The sequence below is a fragment of the Oryctolagus cuniculus genome, chromosome 12 (genome assembly GCF_051225735.1).
Source record: "Oryctolagus cuniculus isolate XC-2025 breed Fujian yellow rabbit chromosome 12, ASM5122573v1, whole genome shotgun sequence".
NCBI classification, from domain to species: Eukaryota; Metazoa; Chordata; class Mammalia; order Lagomorpha; family Leporidae; genus Oryctolagus; species Oryctolagus cuniculus.
The window spans coordinates 21,124,891-21,149,134 of NC_142878.1; the positions used below are offsets into that span (position 1 = coordinate 21,124,891).

At 47.1% G+C, this 24,244-nt stretch overlaps 2 protein-coding genes across 10 annotated transcripts in view; both read left to right on the forward strand.

The window, feature by feature from the left end:
- The window catches only part of TBPL2 (TATA-box binding protein like 2), a 28,368-nt gene extending 23,860 nt beyond the window's left edge, over positions 1-4,508 (forward strand). The window contains exon 7 of the mRNA XM_008269797.5: positions 3,952-4,508. Coding sequence (XP_008268019.4) covers positions 3,952-4,028 — 77 coding nt within the window. The 3' untranslated portion in view covers positions 4,029-4,508. The remainder of the gene's footprint in view (positions 1-3,951) is intronic.
- A 1,539-nt stretch (positions 4,509-6,047) lies between these two features.
- ATG14 (autophagy related 14) overlaps positions 6,048-24,244 on the forward strand; it is a 57,953-nt gene continuing 39,756 nt past the window's right edge. For 8 of the 9 annotated variants that reach the window (XR_016217785.1, XR_016217787.1, XR_016217786.1 and 5 more), the window contains exons 1-4: positions 6,048-6,330; positions 19,276-19,338; positions 20,579-20,621; positions 23,327-23,408. Coding sequence is in view for 3 of the 9 variants with exons in the window: in XM_070053637.2 (XP_069909738.2) it covers positions 6,056-6,330; positions 19,276-19,338; positions 20,579-20,621; positions 23,327-23,408 (463 nt within the window). In the remaining 6 variants the exon portion in view is untranslated. The remainder of the gene's footprint in view (positions 6,331-19,275; positions 19,339-20,578; positions 20,622-23,326; positions 23,409-24,244) is intronic. The other variant, XM_002718262.6, reaches the window with a different exon arrangement.

Genomic DNA, 24,244 nt, shown 5'->3' on the forward strand with positions numbered 1-24,244 from the left:
TCCCAGGGAGCACATCAGCAGGGAACTCGAACCAGTACTTGACCCCAGATGAGCCAATGTAAGTGCTAGGCCAAATGCCCACCCTTAAGTTAGGACTTTTATATGAGATCCGTGTGACTCCAGGAAGTTGTACTTGATCTCTGTTGCCTCCCCCTGTGACGTGGGGACAATGGAAAGCTCTAATAACGTCAAACAGCTGTACGTGCAGCCGCACAGTGGCAGTGGGTGTGCTTGGCCCCAGGGCCCACCGTCCTCACTACGCTGCCCTGGCTGCAGTCCAAGAAAGCACTTGTGCAGTGTCTCGTGCACTTTGTTCCTAATTCTCCTTGTCGGCTGATGGCGGCTGAGCAGGCACAGTGGTGACAGAGGGACTCTGGAGCCCAGCGTCCAGTCTGAATCCAGGCCCTACCACTGTGGGCTGTGCGGCCTTGGATGAGTTGACATCCTCCACCTTGGTTTCCATATGTGTCAGGTGCACATGGCCATGGCAACTCCTAAGTTGTTAGAAGAAAACAGTGTCTGGCACGTGGTATAAACATTAGCTGGCTGTTAATCTCCTTGAAAACCCAATTTCCTGGGCTTTTCCTCATCATTAAAAGGCATGGGATTTACAGTGATGCCTTGCCCTGGTGCTAGGAAGGTGGCATCTAAAGAGGCTTGTGTAAGATGCTTCCCACATACCCATGTCTTCAGCATCGAGGGTGACGAGGCCGGGTCACTGTGGTGCAGGAGACACCTCCTGTCAGCTAGCCATCAGTGGTTCTTGGGGATAAGCAGGTCAGAGAAAGCAGAACCATGGGCAGACGTTAATGAATATCCTTGTCCTGGTTACCAGTAATCTAACAGGTTGGTGTATACAGTAAGGTGAATAGCTTGAGGAGTTTGTATATATAATTTTAATTTGCAAGATTCTGGCAAATGTGGCATCATCTGGGGAAGTAGGATGTGTTGTTCGGACTTGGTGTAGGAAGAGAACTGGAAAGCCCAAGTGGTGCTAGAGGTCAGTACTTGGGCTGGCCGAGGGGCAGGAGGTTAGGGAGAGTTGTTTCTGCCCCCCAAGTGGCAGCCGTCACAGCCAGAAGAAAAGGATGGGTTACATCCTGCTTTCAAGGCAAGGGCCATCTGATTGGAGCCTGGTGCTGCCACTTGGAGTTTTGGTGACTGTTACCAGGACTATGGCACCAGTTTAGGTTCCTTGGAAGTTTTGATGCCAATATTTAACTGAAGAATTATTTGACAAAATTGACCAAATCTCCTCAATTTTATACAACGTTTTGTTGACGGCCCTGCTGTAAAGGAAGTGATGGATGTCCAGACAGAGGTCGGTGAGGTCTGAGCCTGAATGCATATAGACGTGATTGTTTTATGTGCTTTAGGAAAAATGGTACAAAGTGAAGTCCATGGTTATCCCTGGACACACTGGTCCTCAACGACATGGAACCAGGAGAGGCTTGGATTGGATTTAGAGGTGGATAGAGGACAACCCCCCACCTCCCCACACCGTGGTTGCTGGGGAAATGGAATGCAAACTTTATTTTGGTGCCAACACGGTTGAAATCCTTGCACAGTTTTCTCATAATATTTCCTGGACTTTTTTTTTTTTTTTTTTTTTTTTGACAGGCAGAGTGGACAGTGAGAGAGAGACAGACAGAGAGAAAGGTCTTCCTTTTGCCGTTGGTTCACCCTCCAATGGCCGCCACGGGTGGCGCGCTGCAGCCGGCGCACCGCACTGATCCGATGGCAGGAGCATGGGTTTCAAATGTGCTTTGTACTCAGATCCCCTTTTGTTTCCATTTTCCAGCAGCTTTTTGAGTTATCCTCGCCTGTTTGCTACATCTGTCCTGTCTTACTGTCCACTAAGAAGGTTGCTCCAGGCAATTGCCTCCCGGAGCGACAAAAGCTGATAAAACCAAAGGCAGGTTCTTCTGTAATAGCCCCTCACGTACTGCGGCCAGAAACTCTGTTTGGCTCCTACAGACCAGTCTCTCTTTGGGGACCAACATGTTTGGGCTGAGGCACAGAATTTTTCATGCGGGTGTCAGTAACTCGCCTCCTCCCCACCCCCCGCTGCCAGGTGGAGTCCCACAGATAAGAGGCTCCTTGGCAATGTTTTGCACTGACCTAGCCAAAAAAAAAAAAAAAAAAATCAAGTTGATGAGGACTTCATGCTTGATTCTTTACATTTTTTTAAACTTGAGGTAGAATTCACACGACAATAATTCAACCACTTTATAAAGTTCCGTGGCATTGTAGCACGTTCCCAGCATTGTGCGCTGTGGATGTCCACCACCTCTGTCTAGTTCTAGAATGTTTCCTGTGCTCCAAAATACAACCCCGTGCCGTTAACCAGCTTCCCTGCAGTCCCCTGCCCCTCGGCCCCTGGCATTCTGTTGCGGTGGACTGACCTATACTGGGTGTTTCCTGTCATCGGCCTTGTGTTCTTCTGCGTCTAAGACACTTTCCTTGGCATGTCTCTGAGCTGCATCTGTGTAGTGGCGTGCGTCAACCCTGACTTTGATGGCTGAGCGGTATTCTGGTGTCTGGACACACCACACACTTGTGTCCTTTCCCCTTTCGGGCACGGGGGTGGCACTGAGTAGCGTGCGACGGAAGCGCAGGTGGTTTCGGCCTGGGGGAGTGTTTGCCCGGAAGTCAGACGTGCCGGGTCATGAGGTCACTCGTTACCTTTGAGAGACCCACCAAACCGCTGAACCCTCTGACACCCCCGCCAGCAACACACCAGGGTTTTGCTTTCTCCATTTGCTTGTTGTCATGTTTGTCTCCTAGGAAAAAAAAAAAAAATTCATATGGCTCATCCTGGCTTCCAAATCCCAGTTTCCACCTGCCTCTTGAACCTGGTCGTGGTCCTGTTGGTCCTTTCTTCTCTTGAGCCCTATAATTAAACCAGGGGCTGTTTCTTCTACTGAAGCCTCCCTCCCTCCCAACTTGACAGCGCTCGGGAAAGTCTTTATCGACAGAAGCTGCTTTTCATTCTCTCCAGGCTAACAATGTTCATATTCCTTTCACTCACCTCTTCCTCCTCCTCTTACCCAGGAAGGCAGCCGGTAAGTGTCTGGTACAGAACCATCAGGAGGCCCAGCCCGCGGCCCCAGCACAATGAGCTGCGTGCTATGGAGGTGGCAGAAGGTGACAAGCGATGAGTGGGGACTGATGGATGAGATTCCCCAAGGGTGGAGACTTGTCTAAGTCACGCTGTATCCTTCTGAATCCCAGAGCTATTATGCTATACTTAAATCCCTTGAAACCTGCAATTAAGAGTGACAGTGGTACAATTTTTGTCCCTAATGATCCCATCTATCTATACACTGAAATTAAAACTCTAGAAAAGCTTCTTCCAGTTTGCCTCAATCTGTAGTCACTCTTAGGGCCTCAGGCTGTTAACCAGAGACCAGAGTGAGTCCCGGTGGCTCATAGCTAAGTGCCCCAGGCGCTGACACAGTGTGGCTGAAGGCCACACCCATACCATGTTGCTCCAGGGTATGAGTTTTTTGGAAATACAACTGTGGTTGCCAAATTCTTTACTAAAAATAAATTTCACTTCTCAGGCACTGTTAAAGAGGTGCAAGCCTATGAAAAGTCATTGACTAGGCCAGGTGTTTGGCTTAGCAGTTAAGATGCTGGTTAAGTCTCCCACAGCCAGAGCGGAGCACCGGGGTTTGATCCTAACTCAAGTTTGCTATTAAATACAGACCCCGAGAGGCAGCAGGTGGTGGTTGAAGGGGGAGTCCTGGATTTTGTGAGCACCTGGGGACAGAACCAGCACATGAGAGGTCTCTCTTGCTGTCTGCCCCTCAAGTAAATAATTTTTTAAAAAATTATTTTTAAAATTTAAATAATTTTTTAAAAAGTGACACAATGAGATTTTAGTGTTAACAACATTTTGGTATTGTTTTTATATTAAAGATGATGTACCCTTGGATTTCTTTGTAGGTGCCAAAGAACGTTCTGAAATCTACGAAGCATTTGAAAACATCTATCCTATTCTCAAAGGCTTTAAAAAAGCCTGAGGCTGTTACTCACCATCTTGCATTAAGCTGGTTTGAAAATGGACACGAGCCCCGCGAAGAAACAGCTGGCAGCTTCTACCTGTAACTGTAGGTGCTCCAAGTAGATTTTGACTTAAAGGGTGATTCTCTGAGTAACCATGCCTTAAAAAGTGAAAAAAACTTCTCACTTAAAAATGGCTCTTGTGTGCCATTTTAAAAATTGAGCAAGTAAACAATTCAGAATTGGAGAGATGAGGGCCTTGCTAGAAAGGTATTGTAGTATTGTTAGAATTCAGTGCTCTGCTCTTGTTAAATTTGTAACACATGAACATGTGTCTCCTGAAACACTTCACAATAAACAGAAATTTCAGTTCAGAAACGAATGCAGCAGGACAGCAATGAATGCGTCTGAATTTTGCCTTTTAAAATATTCAGCAGGTGATCCTGTGAGGTGATGGACACTGCAAATGATGTTGTGAGAATAAAAGTGAAGCGTGCAAAGTCTGAGACCTTGAAGTCCTTTCATGGGGGAGGCTCAGAGAAAACCATTTCCCTCACTTAAAAACAAACCCTAAACTTGCAGGGACCACTCATGGTTAGTGGAAGCTCCGTTTTACATATAGAGGGGATTTTTGCTTGCTTTTAGGATCCCATCTAATTGTGTAAAAACCCACTAGGTAAGGCCATCTGAGAGGAAGCGGGACAGAGGGATCCTATTTAGGGCTTTTCAGGTTGCACAGTCAGCAGCCTTTGTTGATGGAGATGTTGAGTGAGGGATGGGGCTACCCTGATGCCTGGTCCTAGGTGTGCAGTGGGAACGCCTTTTGCCAAGGTAAGGAAAGAGGTTTGTGGGAAGGTAGAGTTGTGTCTCCCACGTATCCAGGGATTGGGGAGTATCACTTGACACCTGGCAGGCAGGAATCCTGAGAAGTGGAGTTTGGGAGAGAATGGAGGGGAGTCCTCAGCCTCCTAACATAACCCCTGACCATCACCAGGCTGGATGACCCACAAACCCACTTTCCTTTGTTCCCTCTGTAGTTAAAAGGCATTCTCAAACTCTGAGTCACCCCTTCACTGTGTTCCTCCCCTGCCCCTCACTGCCACCCAGAAGAAACAAGAAGCGAAGTCCTAACAAGGTACCAGCGCAAACTCTAAGTGTGGTCTGGGGTAGGCAAGGGACGACGGCCTTTAGGTAACGTGGCTTTTCAGACTGACTTGGACTTGGATGTCTTCACTGGCTCCTTATCAGTCAAGTGTTACTAGATTACCAGTAGTTGTATTTCTTAACCCTGGCGGTGTTAGCTGGGTACCGTAATTATGTCCGCTGAACGTGAGAAAATGGACACAGAGACGTTAAGGAGTTTGCCCCCAGTCACACAGCTGTTAAGCAGGTGGATGACCCAAACCTCCCACGACCCAGGCCGCCTCCTCCCGACTTTCCTACAGTTTTAGCCAGACTTTTTTTTTTTTTAAGGTTTATTTTATTTTATTTATTTGAGCGTGTTAGAGAGAGAGAGAGGTCTTCCATCCGCTGGTTCACTCCCCAAATGGCTGCAATGGCCGGAGCTGAGCTGATCTGAAGCCAGGAGCTTCTTCTTGGTCTCCCATGTGGGTGCAGGGGCCCAAGGACTTGGGCCATCCTCCACTGCTTTCCCAGGCCATAGCAGAGATCTGGATCAGAAGAGGAGCAGCCGGGACTAGAACCGGCGCCCACGTGGGATGCCGGCGCTTCAGGCCAGGGCGTTCTGCGCCACAGCACCAGCCCCAGTTTTTGCCAAACTTGAAAACACAGGGAATGAAACAAAGCCCTTGAATCTCGTCTTATTCCCAGAATCCTTGGGGGCATCGTCCTATTTTTTTGCTGAGGTTCGCCGCGTTAACGAGTGGCCTTGGCCTGAAGCCCCGAGGAGATTTTGTGCGGCGCACTAGCCCCCTAAGACAAGGGTCCCGGCGCGGCGCAGGGCTCCGGGGGGCTGAGCCCCGGGCTGGCGGGGACCCCGGCGCGCCCCGCCCCGCGGCCCTGCCCCTGCCCCGCCTCCTCGCCCAGGATGCACCTGGTTGAAAACAAAATCCCACGTGACTGGCTCCGCTCTCAGACCATCATGGCGTCTCCCAGTGGGAAGGGAGCCCGGGGGCCGGAGGCTCCGGGCTGCGGGCCCCGGCCGCTAGCCCGGGACCTGGTGGACTCCGTGGACGACGCGGAGGGGCTGTACGTGGCGGTCGAGCGGTGTCCGCTGTGCAACACCACCCGCCGGCGGCTGACCTGCGCCAAGTGCGTCCAGAGCGGCGATTTCGTCTACTTCGACGGCCGCGACCGGGAGAGGTAAAGGCGGCCGCCACGGCCTTATTGTGTCTCGGTGCCTCGTCCGGCCGAGCGCCCGGAGCCTGGGGCCCGTCCTTAGGGCTCCGCAGCCCGGCGAGAGGAGGGTGACTGCTTTGCTGCCGGGAGACGGGGTGCGGGTGGGGGTCAGATGAGAAAAGGTCGCTGTTTCCCCATCGCCCACCCGAGAGTAGTTGGTCCCCACGCAGCTCTTGGATACTAGGGGGAAAGAATAGATGGCGATTCTCCGGAGAAGTCCTCTCTTGCTGCCATAGAGTTCGGTGCCCGGGTTCTTGATGTACTCTTAAAGGCTTGGTGTAGCGCGTTTCTCTCTCTCTCTCCGTCTCTCTCCGGAGACACACCAGTAATTCTTTGGAGGCAAGACCAGAAAGGACCCACTAGCGGAGGAAGAGGGGTCTGGGCCCTGGGCGTTGGTGCCACAGGTGGACCTTGTGATCAAGACAGGCTTACTCTAAGGTGCGGACCGGGGCTAACTACTCCGTATTTAAACTCCTTGATAAGTCCCGTCTGCTCTTGAAAATCTATCCCAAACCTGATCTCTGTGAAGTCTCCCAGCATCTGCTCTATCCTAAACCTTATCCTAAATCTCATTCTTTGACCATCCTCTGCCGCCATGTAGGATAGGATTATTGTCTGGTGTATGCGTCCACCCTGGCTCTTTTAATTCCCATGTTGCAGTGGTAACGATGCCTCTCGTCATCCTCTTGAGATCTTCCAGGGGGTTCCCATTTTGAGAGGCGGGGGGCAGAGTTCTGTAGTATGTGTTCTCCTCCCACACTAGTTTCTTAGATACTCATTCTGCTATACTTGACTTCCTCCCGGCCTTCACGCGAAGTCTCCTGTGTCAGGGCCTTTGTGGTCCTATTCAGACTGCCAGGAACTCGTCTCCCAGCAGTCTTCAGGGCTGCCTCCTTGCTTCCTTCAAATCTCAGCTCATCCATGAGGCTTTCTGACTGTTCAATAGGATGCTAACCTCCATCCTGCTTAACTGATGTATTGGCTTCCAAGCACTACACTTATGTGTTAATTCGTCTAAATGCTCCCCCCCCACACACACACACCCGTGGTAGAAACTAAAGAAAGGTTTAATAAATTTTTATTGGAAAGGCTGGGGGTGGGAGGGACGGGAGGGGGGGATCTCTTCAACTGGTTCACTCCCCAAATGCCCCCAACAGGCATCCCTTACTGTTCCTTCTGCCTGGAACATTTCTTTGGTACCTTGTCCTTCACCTGTCAACTGAGACGTCAGTTCCTCAGGCCCTCCCTGGCCCTCCTCACAGACGTGGGTTCCTCCCTCACGGACGTGGGTTCCCCCCTCTGTGTCTCCCCTGATTTGGGGTCACAGCACCGCTTCTTTCATGGTTCTCAGCACGGTGTGTGGTGCTACATGTCTGAGGAGGGTGGCTGCGTGTGGGATGTAGTCTGAAGGCGTGAGTTCTGGTTTTGTTCTCCCGGGTCACCAGTTCTGCAGCTCGGAGTGGCAACGAGATGTGCTGTTGAGGGGATGGCAAAGGCAGGGCGACCCCTAAGACTTAACAGCACTTCTTTGCCGAATCTGTGCACGAAAGTGGATTACAAGAGGAGCATATTAATGGTAGATTTCGTTTCCTGACCAAGCAGAAAAATGAATACATGCAGGGCTGCCGCACTGTGGTGCTTGGCAGCTGCACCTCTCTCCCCGTGCTTCCCTTTCTTGGGCTGTGAGCCTTAAGAAGAGGGGTCCGTCCCCCTTCGTTCCCAGAACAGTGCCAGCATCCAGCAGGGTGAAAGACTCTGCCGAAACCCCGGCCTGCTGACCTCCCAGCCAAATAATTGTTAGTGAGTTCTCACTGGGCACCATTGTCTGCATAGAATATCCTGGCAAGTTTTGGAGTAAATATTTATTTATTTATTTGAAAGAGTTACACGGAGAGAGGAAGAGACAGATAAGTTCCGTCTGCTGGTTCACTTCCCAAATGGCCACACTTGCCGGGGCTGGGCCAGGGTGGAGCCAGAAGCCAGGAGCTTTCGTATCTCCCACGTGGGTGCAGGGGCTCTTGTAAATGGGTTTTTTCAGGTTTACTTAATGGGCTGGGTGAATATAGGCTTTAACGGCTTAGCAATTCAAAGACAATGAGATACTAAAGAAGTCTGTCTCGCAGTTGAGAAGCATGTGTATTTTTGTGGACAGTACGAGTTTGGCAATTAGATTAGTTAAAAAATATGTGGGAAGACTTTTTTGTAACTCTGGGGTGCTCGCCCTCCTCATCTCCCTAGTGTCCCTAGTCCTAAAGCAGCACCCACTTCCTTCTCTGCTTTTTCTTCTGCCTTTCAACTTCTGCTGAATTAGGCAGTAGCCTCAACTTGGATCTTGTCTTTTAATGGAAATGTAATTTTTTGGGTTATACATCTATCTGGCACCAAAAATAGCCAGTACTTAATGGCTAACTGGTAGGATGAAGGCATCTTGCTACTCAAAACTGGTAAGATGTCGGCTGACAGTTGGTGGGAGGAGGAGGCATAGGACTGGGAACATGATTGGAGGGTTCCTGGGGAAGCAGCCTGCTGGTGTGGGAACCAGTGGGTATTAGCAAGAAGGTAACATTCAGTGAGCTACAGATATTGCCCCTGAAAGTGCCTGCAGGTTGCTGTACTCTCCATCTTTAGACAAAAGTTTACCGACGCTCCTATTTGATTATGACCTACCAGAAGGGTCTGAGCGCCTATCCCTTGCAGCCTTGTTGCTAGTGTTCCCACCAACAGGTGCAGATCTGCTAAGAAAATAATAACTTTGGTTTTCAGTTGTTATCCCTGGCTCCTTCTGCCATTGTACCTTGTGAATTTTATGAAAGGCTTTCTCGTCGACTGTTCATATGGTATTCCCCCTCCCCACACTGAGTTTAGTAACCTATTTTAGAGGTGATTTAAAAAGTTGTTGTGGCTGACTTACTCCTAGGCCGTGCTAATTCTTAAATTCATTTCAAGAATTGAAATAAATTTGTATGTATATGTGTGAGTAAGTGTGTGTGCGCACGCGTTTGTGTGTAACAATATCAGAAAAGGAATTTGCCTGCTTTGCTAGGCAGCCCGAGATCCATCTTGGAGGATCATGTATGCTGTAATGAACCAAAGGCTGGGACGGAGCCAGGAGAGACAGCACCCTCAGCCTATACGCCCTCCCACCCAGAAGATTCCTGAAACGCCTGGATTCTCTCACCTGCCGGCGGCTACCATCTGCTGCTGGCTGGGTTCTAGCAGTCCCCAGGCCCAGCATTCATCAGAGCCTCTCCAGGGCTCAGGAGATCCACACTAAAGATTTTCAGAGCCTCTCATAAGTTTTCATAATCTAAAGTCTCTTGCAAACACCAAAAGACATACTTTGTGCAAAATAAAATGTGATTATAAAGATAACCCTGGACTTACCACGTGCTGTTGATCCCTGAGGAGCTAAGTTGATGTGCTGTTGTGCCAAGGACGTTTGCTGCCAACATGGTGCCTGCCCTAGCATGGCCAAGCCCCAGGGGCTGCGTGAGGGTGCAGAGAATGTGGGTTTTCTCATAGAGACCTCCAGAGAGCAGCAAGGATCAGGCCTGCGGGAGAGTGTTCTTGTGAGAGCTTCTGCGTGATTTTCTAGTAAGGTCCCTCTGCTTTGCAGTCCTATTAGAATTGGAAAGGGATTTTTTTTTTTAAAGATTTATTCTGGGGCTGGCACTGTGGCCCCATGGGTTAAGCCGCTGTCTGTGACACCAGCATCCCATATAAGTGCTGGTTCTAGTCCTGGCTGCTCCACTTCCATTCCAGCTCTCTGCTAAGGCACCTGGGAAAGCAACAGAAGGTGGCCCAAGTACTGGGGCCCCTGCCATCCATGTGAGAGACCCAGTTGAATTCCTAGGTCCAGGCTTCAGTCCAGCCCAGCCCCAGCTGCAGCCATCTGGGGAGTGACCCAATGGATGGAAGATCAGTCTCTCTCTGTGTTACTCTCTCTCTAACTCTGCCTTTTTGCTCATGTGAGATGCTGGTGTTACAGGAGATAGCTCAGCCTGCTTCGCCACAGTGCTGGCCCTGGGAAACATTTCCATTGAGGATATTCTTCTTGTAACAAGATGTAGTTGAATTGAAGTGTTTTGAATTTTTGCAGTGATGAAAAATACAAAATGCATTTTTTTTAGAGACCCAGGTTTTATAAATATGATATTTGAAGCATCAAGATGTTTCTTGCAAACACTGTAGAAACATAAAGGTAAAATCTGCTGGAGTCCCGCCATGGAGGCAGCTGACAGGATCACCACAATGCTTTGCTATTTCTGTGCTGATTCTGTGCCGGCGGGTGATGACATAACCCGCGCTGTTTGGCAGAGTTTGCGTTTTCTTTGCATTTACTGTCCCTGAACATCTTCCACGTCAGTATAGAGAACATTGCTTCTTTTTTCAGGGTTACAAAGGTCACCTTTTTAAAATGTTTGAAAGAGAGAGACATTCAAACAGAGTGTTCCCATCTGCGGATTTACTCTCAGAATACTTGCAACAGCCAGAGCTGGGACAGCCAAAGCCAGGAATCGGAAACTCAGTGTGGTCTCCCGTATAGGTGGCAGGGGCCCCACCACCTGAGCCATGGTCAGCTGCCTCCCAGGGCGCGCATTAGCAGGAAGCTGGAATTGGGAGCAGAGCCAGGACTGGAACCCAGGCACTTTGATGTGGGGTGCAGGTGCTAAGCCAAACCCCTGCCCCTAGATTACTCTATTTAGATCCAAATTTAGGATCTTTTCTGTTTTTGCTTCTAAAAGATGTTTCAATTTAGAGTAAATAATTTTTTGTAGGATGGTGTGTTTATGTGTGCAGAAGCAAGTGTTGTTAGGACTGGTTCCGTAATCCTTCATTGTCTTCTCTAGATCTGATTCTGTAGTCCAGCTTAGCATAGATCAAGTGCAGAAGCCTTTCATGGTGTTGACGAACTGGAAGACGAGCGGGTGTTGGGTGCCAAGTGTCTGTACCACCTGCTTGCACGCTGTTTAACCAGATAGTGTGTAAGCATTATTCCCATTTTACAAGCAAAGAAACTAAACAGAGTTTTCGGGTTTTCTTAGACTTTTACTTGCCAATCCTGTCAGTGAAGAATGGTTTTTGTTTGTTTGTTTGTTTTAAATTTATTTTATTTATTTGAAAGAGTTAGAGAGTCAGAGATCTTTCATCTGCTGGTTCACGCCCCAAATGGCCACAACAGCTAGCACTGGTCCAATCTGAAGCCAGGAACTTCTTCAGGGTCTCCCGTGTGGGTACAGAGGCCCAAGCACTTGGGCCATCTTCCACTGCTTTCTCAGGCACATTAGCAGGGAGCTGGATGGGAAGTGGAACAGCCAGGACTTGAACTGGCACCCATATGGGATGCCAGTGTCAGAGGTAATGGCTTTTACCTGCTATGCCACAACACTGGCCCCAGAATGGTTTTGTTTTTTCAAATCATAAATATTCTAACATAAGTTTTAAAAATCATAAGAACTGTTTTTTTTTCAATATCTTAACTGATTGTAAGCTTTGTTCCCTATATGCCTAAAGAATTTATGGGAGAAAAAAAATTGATGGCTAGTTACTATTACAATGTTAATAGCCTAATTCAAGAAACACTTAGTTGGGTATCGCGGTGCTGTTGGTTAAGACACTACCTAGGATGCCTGAATCCCATATTAGAATGCCCAGTTCAAATCTTGGCTAGTCTGCATATCTGATCTAGCTTCCTTCCAGTGTGCCAAGAAAGCAGAGGATGGCCCGAGTACTTGGTTCCCTGATAATCAGTGGTAGACCCAGATGGTGTTATTGTGGACTTGTAGTGAGTAAACAAGTGGATGGAAAGTCTGTCACTCTACCTTTCAAATAAATAAGTCTTTAAAAAATATTGAGCCATCTGCACTTAAATATGTATTAACCACTTCACTCACTTGATTTTTAGTTGTTGTTGTTGTTTTAAAAGACTGAATGCGGGTAGAAGCACCATGAGCTTAGAGAGAGTGCTGTGTTCGCTTCCTCGGCCACACAGGTGCCCTCAAGTGCTCACCTGAGACGCTGCTGTCTGTTGTCTTGAGCCAGAAATGGCTGCTCCTCTACCACAACTTAGTCCAAATCAGAGAGGGGATTGGAGAGAAGTTCCCTCCTGCTGACCTGAGAGCTGGCTGGGCTCCCTCCCTCCTCACCTCCCTGTGCCTGAGGGACCTCTGTCCCAGGGGACCTAAGAACTTTAGATAGTTTGGGAGAACTTTGTCTATATATTTATAGTGGGTGTGAGCTTCAAAAAGGGAGCATAAATATTTTGATAGCTAGAATGGTGTCTTCAGATTCTAAAGGGCTGTATGATTATGGTAGAAAACTTGTACAGAAACATGAAGAATGAAAGATCTTACCTGTGTTTTCACAGTTCTTAGTTTGGTATTTTCACTCCAGACTACTTTTATTCCAGTGTTAGGATTTCAGTCTTGTTTCTCTGTGTGTATGTGTCTGCAAAGCACTTGCACTTTAGAAAGTTCATGAAAAATAGAATCAAAATATAATCATTTTAGCATAAAATTGTTTAGAAGATTTATTCATTTTGGAATTCAGAAGGAGAGACAGTGAGAGATCTTCCATCTACTGGTTCACTCCCCAGGTAGCTACTATGGCCAGTGCTGGACCACGCCAAAGCCAAGAGCTTCATCTGGGAGTTCCACATGAGTGACCAGGGCCCAAACACTTGAGCCATCTTCCGCTGCTTTTCCTAGATACATTAGCAGGGATCTGGATCAGAAGTGGAGCAGCCAAGACAGGAACCAGCGCCCATATGGGATGCCAACACTGCAGGTGGCAGCTTTACCCGCTGCAACACAGCACCAGCCTTGATGTAACATTTTTTTATAAAGATTTATTTATTTGAAAGGCAGAGTTACAGAGAGTAGAGGTAGAGAGAGAGGTCTTCCATCCGATGGGTCATTCCTCAGATGGCTGCAACAGCTGGAGCTACACCGATCTATCTCCCATGCAGGTGCAGGGGCCCAAAGTCTTGGGACCCTATCTTCCACTGCTTTCCCAGGCCATAGCAGAGATCTGGACTGGAAGTGGAGCAGGCAGGACTCGAACTGGCACCCATATGGGATGCCGGCACTGCAGATGGAGGCTTTACCTGCTATGCCACAGCACTGCCCCTAAAAATATTTTTAATCTGCATTCAAGAGATCTTCAAAAAGTTCATGGGAAACATACTAGGTATATTATGAAAAAACTATAGAAGTATTAAAAAAATTGCAGCAAAATAAATAAATAAAACCATGAGTTTTTTCAGTTATCCTTGTATGTGTATGTAAATATATAGAAGTACTTTTGGGGATCATATCATAATTCTTTTTTTTTAAACAAGCCAGTATCTCAAAGATACTCATATTTGCCTGTAAAATACTTCAATGCTGTTTACAGCAATATGACATCATTTAATTATTCTCCTATTAAACGTTAAAGTTCCCAATTTTTCACTGTTATGACTGGCTGTGGGATTAGCACCTTCAAACTTAAAGCTTGTCATTGCTGGTCTATTTCCTTATTTCCTTGAAATGAAGTTAATGGTTAAAGAATTTGAATATTTTTCAGGCACTCAGTGTCTTATATGAAAAATCATTTTTTGCATGTCTTGACATACTTTAGTCATGTTGCTCAGTCTGTTATTATTTGGAAGGCAGAGCAACAGAGAGAGAGCGTGCGCACGCTTCATTCGAATAACGTAATAAGAGAGTTAGGCCATGCCAAAGCCAGGAGCTCCATCCAAGTCTACCTTGAGGGGTGGCAAGGGCCCAGGTACTTGCGTCATCACATGACCTGGCACTCTGACATGGCACACCAGCATTGTAAGAGATGACTTAACCTGCTGTGCCTCCACGCCAGGTCCTCAGACTGCTCTATTGCCACAGCCTTACATAGGCACAAAATAAACATAGCCCCAGGTTGATGGGCAGGCCGATGGAGGGTGCTTGGCACAGAGTAAGTGCTCAGTAAAGTTGCAGGAGTTAGGGTGCTGCTGTTTCTCCTAGCATGGAGTTAATAGTATGGATCCCTAGTAGAGTGCATGCTCTGTTTCTCTGATTGTGTAGAGCAAATGTATGGCGCTAGTCCTTCCTGTGGATAGATCACTCAGTCACCCATTACAGGAACCAGGGAACAGAGTGGAATTGTGCAACTCATATTCTCACCACTACCCTGTCAGCTGCGTTCACCCATTGCTGTTATCCCAGTTCAGGCCTCAGAGGGCGCTCTCGGCATTAAACCTATGCTGAGACTAGATAGATTAAGAGTTAGCTCTGATAAGGGAAGGAAGTAGGCAGAGGAAACGCTGTTATGTAAACAGTTAATCTGTCTTGCACTAAGGTAGACAGCAGCCGTGTTAGCCAGGAGCCAGGAACTCCATCCTGGTCTCCCACATAGGTGACACGGCCCAAACACTTGGGTCATCCTCCACTGCCTTCCCATGGGAGCTAGCAGGGAGCCAAGGGCCACAGCAGTCAGTTTCTGCTCCTATTGAAGCATGAGGCCATTTCCGCAGTCAGTGGCACGTTTGAAACATGTTTTTTGTTTTTTTTTTTTTTAATTGGGGAGTTTGCGATAAACGTGGGAGGGTGGGAAATAATAGGAACTGAGGAGTCAGTTCACCTCTGGTTCTGCTCCTAGCGACCTTACACTTTGCTGAAACTTAAACCATGGCTGCTTACCTTGGGAACAGGTATAGTACAGTTGGCAACTATGCAGAGGTTAGCATGGCCCCTGGGCAAGGGTGTTGACAAATTCTGGAAGACTTCCCTGTTTCTATAATGGTTACTGCTGGCTAGGAAGGGCAGGGAACCAGGTATTGGAGGTCAGATAACAAGTAGTAAAATACGGCTGGAAGTCAGAAGCTGCATCCCACATCATGGTGGTGACTGTCGTTCATGGTCACGTGTTCTATACCGTGTGAAGAACTGGAGGAGAGGCACCAGGAGGCTCCACATACCTGCAAAAGGCACAAAAGGCTGGCTGCCTAGCGGTTTTATGCTGTGTATAGGCGTTGTGATATTGCACTGTAGCCCATAAAAGTGGCCGAGTATTACATGGCAGTCACAATTTGGGTGGGTGGGTGCTTTTATGGCACGGTGGGTTAAGCCTCCTGCAACACCTGCATCCCATATAGGATTGTGAGTTTGTATACCAGCTGCTCTGTTTCTGGTCCAGCTCCCTGCTGATATGCCTGGGAAAGCAGCGGAAGATGGCCCAAGTACAACATTTTTTATTCAAAAGAGGGAGGGGCTGGATCAGAAGCAGAACAGCCAAGACTCAAACCAGTGCTCTAACACCTGTTCCTCTCCCTTTTAAAAGATATTTAACGTGAAGTCTGGGTGAATGTCTGTCTATCTTCTGCTTTCTTGGAAACCGTATTGAGGAAGCACGGACGAGGAATGGGTTCCGTGGAGCTGAGCGAGCCCTGGGGATGCAGCCCCGGCCGCATTTCCTCGCCGTCCTCTGCTGGTCAGCTTGGTTCACACCACCTGCGTCTCGTGTCCTCCCTGAGGGACACCATGACTCGTGAACTGCTCGATATCCTAGGCATTAGGCTTTGTTCGTTCCTGCTGCCATCTGTGCATTTGCTTTTAGGGGTTTTTCCAAGTAAAGTAAAAGAGAATTAACCAGCTCAGTAGAAAGCTGGACGGAGTTGTCTGCAGAGTGACGTTGTTACAACAGACGTGAAAGGAGAACTTTATAACCTCTAAAAGCAAGATTTTATCCTCCATGTCAGTCCCTGGCATGTAAAAGAGAACTGTGAATTTGTCCACGTTTCCTCCACATTATTGGAACATAAATCACCACGTTGCCTCAGTTTTTTTTTTTTTTAAAGATTTATTTATTTATTTATTTGAAAGGCAGAGAGAGAGGCGTCGTCCACCTGCTGATTCACTCCCCAGATGGCTGCAATGGCTGCTGTTGCGCCAGTCCAAAGCCAGGAGCTTCTTCCAGGTCTTCCATGCAGGTGCAGGGGCTCAAGGACTTGGCCATCTTCTACTGCTTTCCTAGGTCACAGCAGAGAGCTGGATCAGAAGTGGAGCAGCCGGGATTTGAACCAGCACCCATATGGGATGCTGGCACTGCAGGTGGTGACTTTACCTGCTATGCACAGTGCCAGCCCCTCAGTTCTAAGTAAATACCACATTAATGTTTCATTTTTTTTTTAAGATTTATGTATTTATTTGAAAGTTAGAGTTACACACAGAGAGAGGCGAGGCAGAGAGAGAGAGAGGTCTTCATCCGATGGCTTACTTCCCAGTTGGCCGCAGTGGACAGAGCTGTGCTGATCCGAAGCCAGGAGGCTCCTCCAGGTTTCCCACGCAGGTGCAGGGGCCCAAGGACTTGGGCCATGCTCCACTGCTTTCCCAGGCCACAGCAGAGAGCTGGATTGGAAGTAGAGTAGCCGGGTCTTGAACCGGTGCCCATATGGGATGCTGGCGCCTCAGGCCTGGGCTTTAACCTGCGTCACAGCGCCAGCCCCATAGTGTTTCATTTTTAATACAAGGAAATGGAAGCATCAGGCAAGTAATAGTTCCAAAAATACACTCAATTGCCAGAGAATACATAGTTCTTAATATTCTGGAAGATTATTTTGTATTGCAGACACATAAATACCTGCTAAATTCATTGCTGAATCTGTGTTGTGGGTTTGTCTCCATTCCACATCGGTTTTATTTAATATATATTGTATGTTTCCAATGACCATTGAGATGTCTTTCCCTTTTCCTTTAGAAGGTCTCTGGGTATGTGTCAAACGTGGGGGTTATAGAAAGTCTTTTAGTCAGACTTCTTTGTATCAATTATTTTTAGGGCTGTGGAGGTTTGTTAAATTGCACTCATGCCGGGAATTCAGGAGATGGCCAAAAGCCTATTCTTGGACTCCCTGCAGTGGGACACGTGGCAGGACTCTTGTTCTCTTGAAAACAGTATTTGCTCAATTCAGAGTCGGTTGTGTAGTGCTGGTCAAACTAGCATCCCCTCCCTCAAATAGCTGGCCACATTGTAGGTATGCCGTAGCCACACGTTGCTGGGGCTACCATGCTGCGTAGCACAGATCTAGCAGGTCTGAATGACAGTGTCAGCCACCGCCAACTCCTTGGAGTTTGTAGGCGCTGCCTAGCATTTGTAGAACAACTGCTGTAGACTGCACTGTTCTTTCCAGCGCACATGCATTTTTCACCAAGACAGACCACCTGCAAGGCCATAAGCCTGTCACAGATCAAAAGATGGGAATCTCACAATGTGTTCTGTAATCACATCAGAGTTGAATGAGGAAACAGTGAGTTACCTAGATCTGGAAATTAAACAATACAAGGCAGGCGCCCGCGGCTCAGTAGGCTAATCCTCCGCCTTGCGGCGCCGGCACACCGGGTTCTAGTCCCGGTCAGGGCACCGGATTCTGTCCTAGTTGCCCCTCTTCCAGGCCAGCTCTCTGCTGTGGCCCAGGAGTGCAGTGGAGGATGGCCCAAGTGCTTGGGCCCTGCACCCCATGGGAGACCAGGAGAAGCACCTGGCTCCTGCCTTTGGATCAGCGCGGTGCGCCGGCCGCGGCGGCCGTTGGAGGGTTGGAGGGTGAACCAACGGCAAAGGAAGACCTTTCTCTCTGTCTCTCTCACTGTCCACTCTGCCTGTCAAAAAAAAAAAAAAGTTTAAACAGTACACTTCTCCTGGTTCATATTCTGGCTGCTTTTCCCATCCAGCTCTCTGGCCTGGGAACACAGTAGAAGATGGCCCAAATGCTTGGGCCCCTGCACCCACATGTGAGACCTGGAAGAAACTCATGGCTCCTGGCATCAGATCGGGCCAGCTGCAGCCATTTCGGCCATTTGGGGAAGGGACCAGTGGATGGAAGACCTTTATTTTAATCTCTCCCTCTCTCTGTAACTCTATATCTCAATAAATAAATACAGTCTTTTAAAGAATCTTGGATTGTAGCTAAAGCAATATTTAGAGGGAAATGTGTAACTGTATATTTGGTTATATGTTCAAAAGGAAAAGAAGGGTTAAACTTGATGACCTAAGTTGTAGTTTAAACTGCCCCCCCCTCAAATTAAGCTAAACGCCAAAGAAGGTAGCAGGAAGAAAATAATAATAAGGAAAGGGATAGAAGTTTGACAGAGAGAAAATTAACTCCAGTGTGACAGCCCTTCCTTTTTGGTGACTTGTATTAAGTAACTTGTTAGTCTGTAATGACCAGCAATAAAATTAGAAAAAATTTTTTTATTTTATAAATGATAAGGAGTGGCAGCCAGTGTTGTGGCACAGCGAGCTAAGCTGCTGCCTGTACCTCCAGCATCCCATTTGGCTGCTCCATTTCTGGTCCAGCTCCCTGCTAATGCACCTGGGAGGAAGCAGATGGTGGTCCAAGTACTCGGGTCCCTGGCACCCACATGGGAGACCCAGATGGAGGGTCTGCAGCCTGGAGCAGCCTCAGCTGTCGTAGCCATTTGGGGAGTAAACTAGTACTTGAAAGAAATTCCTTCTCCCTCTCCCTCCCTCTCCCTCCCTCCCTTCAAATAAATCTTTTAAGAAAGTCATAAGGAGTCATTTCACAGGAGAGGGCAGGGAATTAAGCTTAGTAATTGAAACTGTTTTTATAATGGAAGACTCAGTTTCCTCAATTCAGATTTGCTTATTAGTCTGATGTGCATGTCCTGAAAATGGGTTTAACCTGTGAGGGGTGGGATCTGTAGATATATTTGACAAACCCAGAGAAGAATTTGCAGTTGCAGGTTTGGACGTCTGACCAGTGGTAAGCAGTGTGCCTCCTTGGAGAGATGCGGACTTACTTTCAAGGAGGTGACAGTTCTGTAGGAACCTGCAGAAGTGATCAGCTCTCAGAAATTTATATATTCTTGTTGAACTGAAAGAACAAACATTTAAATAAAACATTGAATTTTTTTATAGGTTTGTTGACAAGAAGGAAAGGTTAAGCCAACTTAAGAGTAAGCAAGAAGAATTTCAAAAAGAGTAAGTATTTTCATTTTGCTTTTGGACTTGTGGAGGTTATCTTGTTACCATTTGATTTAATTCATTGCTGTAAGAAGAAGCAGATAGGTGGATTGTGTTAGGATCAGTCCCTTCCAAGTGTGGAGGAGGAGTGCGTTTGTGAGAAGTAAAACAGGAGAGGTTGATCAGGTTTTTTTTTGACAGGCAGAGTTAGAGACAGAGAGAGAGAGACAGAAAGATCTTCCTTCCATTGGTTCACCCCCCTAAATGGCTGCTATGTCCTGAACAGCATCACATCACCAGCGCACTGCGCTGATCCGAAGCCAGGAGCCAGGTACTTATCCTGGTCTCCCATGCGGGTGCAGGGCCCAAGCACTTGGGTCATCCTCCACTGCACTCCCAGGACACAGCAGAGAGCTGGACTGGAAGAGGGGCAACCGGGACTAGAATACGGGGTGCCGGCACCACAGGCAGAGGATTAGCCTAGTGAGCCATGGTGCCAGCCAGAGGTTGATCAGTTTTTAGAAAACAATGGCCTCCTGGAACACAGTAGACCCTTGGTGTCTTGGCAAATGCATCAAACTCCTGGCCCTGATGATTGGTTGTGGCCCATAGGCCAGGACCTTGGCTTGTTGAGACCTGGATGACTCCTGGAGGGCTTCCTGCTTCCATTCGCCTTCCCTCTGGGGGAGGGGGAGTACCGCACAGAGCGCTCACTCCCCCGGTGAACACAGTTAGCGTCTATGCCAGAAATTCCGAGTGTGACGTGAGCTGCTCAGCGGTCTGCAGTGGTTGGTAAACACATACAAGAGCAGATTAAATCTTCGAAGCTGTCCTGCTTGAATCTGTTTTACTTAGCAGTTTCTCTAATTGACTTGATCACAGAAATTTTCATTTTCCCTATAGGATATCCTACAGAGCACATTTTCAGAGATGCTGGCTTGTACCATTTCTTTGAGTACTAACCGTAGCATTTGATATTTTAGATGATGGGTTCTCTTATAGCGTCATTAGTGTTGATAATACTGATGGAAATTATTATGACAGAAGACAGAAACTAGTGCTGTTACAGAAGTTTACTGTGGGTGTTTACAGAAAGGCCCTTAGCTGTATTAGAAGTGCAAAAGGCAGATGATGAAAACAAGTTCTCAGAGAACAGGGAGTTTGAAAAACCTTTTGAAGGCCAAGTCCAGTTTGGTATTTCTCACCATTTCCAAGAACTTGTTTTAAGAGTTTATTTTCTGTCTCTTTTTCCATACAGAGTGTTAAGAGCTATGGAAGGAAAATGGGTAACAGATCAGCTGGTAAGTTAAGAAATGGCTATGTGACTTTAAGTTGGCAGAACTCAAAAAATCATTTTGAATTTAAATTTATATTTGATCGATTTCAGCAGTACTCTATTGAATCATATTTGCAGTGTGGGCTTCTCAGATATTTTGTCAGGCTACCAAAAACAGGGTGAGTCATTGTGGAGTTGTCATAATGAAGAATTGGGAAGTCGGTTATTATCACAGAAGAGAAGAGTTTGATCAGCAGCACATTGCCCCTCAACACGTTCGCTCTGTGGACAGTTGGGTGTTGGCTGTTCACGTCCAACAGTTTTCCTTCTAAGGATGCTCACGTGAACGCAGAGATGTCTCGGGAAAGAAGCCAACAGTCTGCAGCTCTGGCAGCAAAGCTAATGTACAGATTATCTCATTGAAGTGACCATCAATAAATCATATTTTTATTGAAATTAAAAAATTTGTGGCCGGCGCCGCGGCTTAATAGGCTAATCCTCCGCCTTGCGGTGCCGGCACACCGGGTTCTAGTCCCGGTCGGGGCGCCGGATTCTGTCCCGGTTGCCCCTCTTCCAGGCCAGCTTTCTGCTGTGGCCCAGGAGTGCAGTGGAGGATGGCCCAAGTGCTTGGGCCCTGCACCCCATGGGAGACCAGGATAAGTACCTGGCTCCTGCCTTCGGATCAGCGCGGTGCACCGGCCGCAGCATGCCGGCCACGGCTGCCATTGGAGGGTGAACCAACAGCAAAAGGAAGACCTTTCTCTCTCTCTCTCTCTCTCACTCTCTCACTGTCCACTCTGCCTGTTAAAAAAAAAAAAAAATTGTAATGCTGTGTAATTGTTGAACAGACTGGTTAACCCACATGTATCGATATGCACGGATGTCCAAGATATATTTTTTTAAAGCCACTGAATCGTACACTTTTGTTTCAAGATTTTTACTTTTGTGTATTTGAAAGGCAGAGTTACAGAGAGAGGTAGGGACAGAAAGAGGTCTTCCACCCAATGGTTCATTCCCCCAAATGACTGCAATGACCAGGGCTGGGCCAGGTGGAAGCCAGGAGCTTCCTCCAGGTCTCCCATCTGGGTGCAGGGGCCAAGCACTTGGGCCATCCTCCGCTGCTTTCCCAGGTGCATTAGCAGGGAGCTGGATCAGAAGTGGAGTAGCCGGGACTCAAACCAGCGCCCATATGGGAGGCTTAATCCACAGGTTGTGGCTTTACCCTGCTGTATCACAGCACCAGGCCCTCCAAGATACATTTTTAATGAACAAAACAAAAAATAGGCTAGGGTGAAGTTTGATTTCATTTGTGTACATGTTAAATGGAAATATACTCTAAAAAATTTGAAAAGGTAAATATCAAACTTTAAGAAATGACCCCTGAGGAATGATGTGTCAGGCTCGCTCACCGTTCTGTGGTGGTTAACTCTCCCTCACAATAATAGGCAGCATTCATGATTCTTTAATTGCATGTGAATATTTGGACAGAAGTGGATTTTGCTTGTGCTGTGATTCAATTTAGGGTTTTCCTAAATCTTTTGTAGTGCTAAATTTCTAGGTGGTTTCTGATCCCAGGAGTCCCTTTGAATCAGTTTGTGTGTGTCTGTGATGGTTTGGTCCACTGTAACATCCCAGTAATTCATTCTGTAACTTGTACCATCAGACAGTTTAGATAAGCATTAACACCTTAAGCGTTTGAATGTTGTTTTGAGTTTTTAACACCCACAATTCTGGAGGCATTAGAAAATAATCCTACTTTTAAATTTGAAGAGGTAGTTTCATGTTTCATATAATCTTGAGGCTTTTCAGAAATCTTGAGTTATGCAATTTTTAAAAAGGCATCTGTTTTTGCTATAGTTATTAATTCACAAATAATGTGTGCAGGTTGTGTGAGATAATCCAGTGACATTAATAGTCTCCTCAGTAGCCACAGTGAAAATGCAGTGTAGTACATCAACAGGACTTGCTGTGCTAATGCAAATTTTCTGCATCTACACTGTCCAATATGGTAGGCACTAGTCACATGTGCGTTTACCATTTGACACATGGTTGGTGTAAGGAACTGAATATTTATGGTATGTCATTTTAATTGTCTTAAATGGTATTTATTTATTTGAGAGGCAGAGAGAGCCCCATCTACTGGTTCACTCCCCAAATTCCTGCAGCGGCAGTGCCTGGGTCAGGCCAAAGCCAGGAGCTGGGAATCTATCTAGGTCTCCCACGTGGATGTCAGGGACCCAAGTACGTGAGCCACCACCTGCTGCCTCCCAGGGCACGTATTGTCAGGAAGCTGGGATTGGGAGGGAGTTGGGATTTGAACTCAAGCACCCCAATGTAGGATGTGGGTGTCCCACCCAGTGGCTTAACCAGTAAGCCAGATGCCCATCCCTTAATTGAATCTTAAATAGCCAACTATATATTGGTAGCTAATAGCTGGTTATACATTGGACAGAACAGATTTAGAGAGTGACTTTGAGCATTTTACTCTGTGCTCACTGACACAGGCAAAAGAACTATGAATTTCTTTCTCAGTTTTTTTGCTGCTTCTGCACTGAACCAGAAAAACCTTGTTTTTCATTTTCTACTATAGGTAAAAAGAAATAGCAAATATAATTATGTTGATCTGTTCTTTATTATATTTTCTAAGTTATACCTGGGAATAAGTAGTGATCTAGTTGTAGTCATCATGAGAGATCAATGTTTGTGATATTTATTGCATACTTTTTCCAGAGATGGAAAATTATGTCGTGCAAGATGAGGATTGAACAGCTGAAACAAACAATATGTAAAGGAAATGAGGAGATGAAGAAAAGTAAGTAGTCTGTGCCCGTCCCTCAGCGGTAGTCAAGGCTCATGAGGGATTTCGGGGGGGACTCAGCCAGGCCGGCCCACAGGCCGTGCGAGGCAGCGAAGCCATCTGGACTGCCCCGCCGAGGCAGCTGCAGGCAGGACTCGAAGCTCAGGAAATCCATTCAGCAGGCTCATTTCTAACTCTGTCATTTTGTATGACCATGAGTGATGCTATAAATATCCACATGGCTCTTGGAGGAGAAAGAGGTTCCCCACCCCTGAGCTAGGGAGAGAGAAAGAAAAGAAGGCAGGAGTGATAGCAGTAGCAACTTGGTGAAGTTTCAAGTATCCCTTATCTGAAATCCTCGGGACCAGGCGGGTTTCAGTTTCCAGGTTTTTTCCAATTTTATAGTACTTTCATATGCATGATGAGATGTTCTGGGGATGGGACCTCCGTCTAAACAATTCATTCATGCTTTTTGTGTGTACACCTGATCCACCTAGCTGCATTATTTTTAGTATTCCTGGGTTTTGGTTGCAGCTCTTCACATGAGGTCGGGGGTGGGATTTTGTATTTGCCATCATGTCAGCACTCAACAAGTTTTAGATTTTATAAACACCCAGTTAGAGAGACCTTAAGTGACCTGCCTTTCTCAATTAGAGTTGAGGAATGTAAGCTCCCTTCTGCCTACGTCTAACTTGGTACTCAGAATTCTTAGCTCATTCGGGAAGCAGAATATTGGTTCTGTTCCCGTAGTGTCTCCCGTGTGTTTAAAAGAACTATCTGTGTTACATTATATTTTTGTGCTTCCCGTGTGTTTAAATCTGTGTTACATTATATTTTTGTGCTTCATAGTT